Consider the following 2,149-nt stretch of genomic DNA (forward strand, 5'->3'; position numbering starts at 1 on the left):
TGTGTTTTCAGGGTGACACTGCCCCCGGAGCAGGTTACCAAGGTAACAGTGGGACGACTACACTTCAGCGAGACCACAGCCAATAACATGAGGAAGAAAGGCAAACCCAACCCTGATCAGAGGTACTACAGCATACAGCAATACCAGTGCTATATCGGCAATATAGTCACAGCTAAAGGGCCAGGTAGCCTAGTGGTTAGAGTGGAGGGGCGGCAGGTAGCCTAGTGGTTAGAGTGGAGGGGCGGCAGGTAGCCTCGTGGTTAGAGAGGAGGGGCGGCAGGTAGCCTAGTGGTTAGAGAGGAGAGGCGGCAGGTAGCCTCGTGGTTAGAGTGTTGGACTAGTAACTGAAAGGTTGCCTGATCAAATCCCCGAGTTGACGAGGTAAAAATCTGTCGTTCTGCCCCTGAACAAGGCAGTTAACCCACTGTTCCATGGTAGGCCGTCATTGAAAATAAGAATTTGTTCTTAACTGACTTGTATGTATGTCTTAACTGACTTGAGATGGAGAGAGGGAGAGATGGACAGAGGGAGAGATGGACAGAGGGAGAGATGGACAGAGGGAGAGATGGACAGAGGGAGAGATGGAAAGAGGGAGAGATGGATGGACAGAGGGAGAGATGGATGGACAGAGGGAGAGATGGAAAGAGGGGGAGATGGAAAGAGGGAGAGATGGATGGACAGAGAATTCTAAGTTAAAAATCTGTGATCGAACAATCCCCTTGTTGAACCTTCCCTTGTTGTTTGAATCGCAGATTGCCCCTTTAAAGTGTGTTTACTTTACTTTTTGGCAGTCAAATACATGTCATGGAAATACAAAGACACAAATCTGTGATGAATTGTTTTGCTCCATAGGTACTTCATGTTGGTGGTGGCGTTGCAGGCCCAGGCCCACAGTCAGAGCTTCACGGTGGCCGCGCAGGCCTCCGAGAGGATCATCGTCAGGGTAACCTCTGTCAGTCTGGCCGTGTCTGTCTGACCGTCCTCCTCTGATCTACCTCAATAACCTCTGTCAGTCTGGCCGTGTCAGTCCTCTTCTGATCTACCTCAGTATTTACCTAGCAGGAAATAAACTGAAATTGTGCTCATGATTCCAAAATTATTAGTATTCCAAAATACTGAATGTAAATGTAAAGAGACCCAACCCTGATACCCATCTGTCTACATCTGTTATGGTCTACATTCTTTATTCTGTAAATATAATAATAAATCACGGTTTTTAGATCTATGTTGAGGTTCTTACAACATCCATGCAGAACAGCTTGTTTAGGAAGCTACTCGGTGGAGAACTAAGCACTGCAAACGGAAGAGGAATCCAGGATCTGTAATTACATTTGTAACTCAAATCATCTTTTACAGCTCCCCTCAACTCTAAATATCTGTGTGTTGTCTGCCCCTCTCTGTGTTTCCAGGCGTCTAACCCMGGTCAGTTTGAGAGTGACAGTGAGGTGTTGTGGCAGCGAGGCCAGCTACCTGACTCRGTGTACCACCACGGCCGGGTCGGCATCAACACCGACCGGCCAGACGAGGCCATGGTCATCCACGGTAACCTGAAGGTGATGGGGTCACTGGTGCACCCCTCCGATATACGGGCTAAAGAGAACGTCCACGAGGTGAGGGGGGTGTATGTGGTGTGTGCTCTGCATGTGTTTGTGTAGTTGTGAAAATGCGTGCTCGATCATGATCCAAATAATCCCTGAGAGAATTGGTTTTTATTTGTGCTATAAAATATTACAATAAATCACAACATGTTATATTCTGTCTTCTGTTCATTGTCCTGAAACCATAGAACATAGCGAGTAATATATATACTAGAAAGTATAATTAGAGATCATGGTCAGTACAGAATATAGGCGACTGGTGAACAATTGATATGACTAGATATTATCGCCAAATCAATTAGTAGCCGAAAATACTCACAGAACCATGTATCGTAGGGAATCAGTTACAGAATAATTAGAAGAGGTACAGAAGCATATAGTACATGACAGAACATGAGCAGAAATGGGGAGGAGGGAGGGTGGGAGTAGAATATACAGAGAGGTGGAGGGGGGGGGTCGAGGAGAGAGTAGTGGAGGGGAACATACCAAAGTTCGCTCACCATTCATTTAACCTAGACATACAAGAAAATACTAGACGTTCCGATGGGCTG

The 2,149-nt window shown here is 46.3% G+C and overlaps 1 protein-coding gene across 1 annotated transcript in view; it reads left to right on the top strand.

The window, feature by feature from the left end:
* The window catches only part of LOC139026355 (myelin regulatory factor-like), a 68,168-nt gene that overhangs the window by 4,556 nt on the left and 61,463 nt on the right, over positions 1-2,149 (top strand). Inside the window, exons 2-4 of the mRNA XM_070441677.1 lie at positions 12-122; positions 853-943; positions 1,410-1,610. Coding sequence (XP_070297778.1) covers positions 88-122; positions 853-943; positions 1,410-1,610 — 327 coding nt within the window. The 5' untranslated portion in view covers positions 12-87. The remainder of the gene's footprint in view (positions 1-11; positions 123-852; positions 944-1,409; positions 1,611-2,149) is intronic.

Source organism: Salvelinus sp. IW2-2015, unplaced genomic scaffold (genome assembly GCF_002910315.2).
Source record: "Salvelinus sp. IW2-2015 unplaced genomic scaffold, ASM291031v2 Un_scaffold4527, whole genome shotgun sequence".
NCBI classification, from domain to species: Eukaryota; Metazoa; Chordata; class Actinopteri; order Salmoniformes; family Salmonidae; genus Salvelinus; species Salvelinus sp. IW2-2015.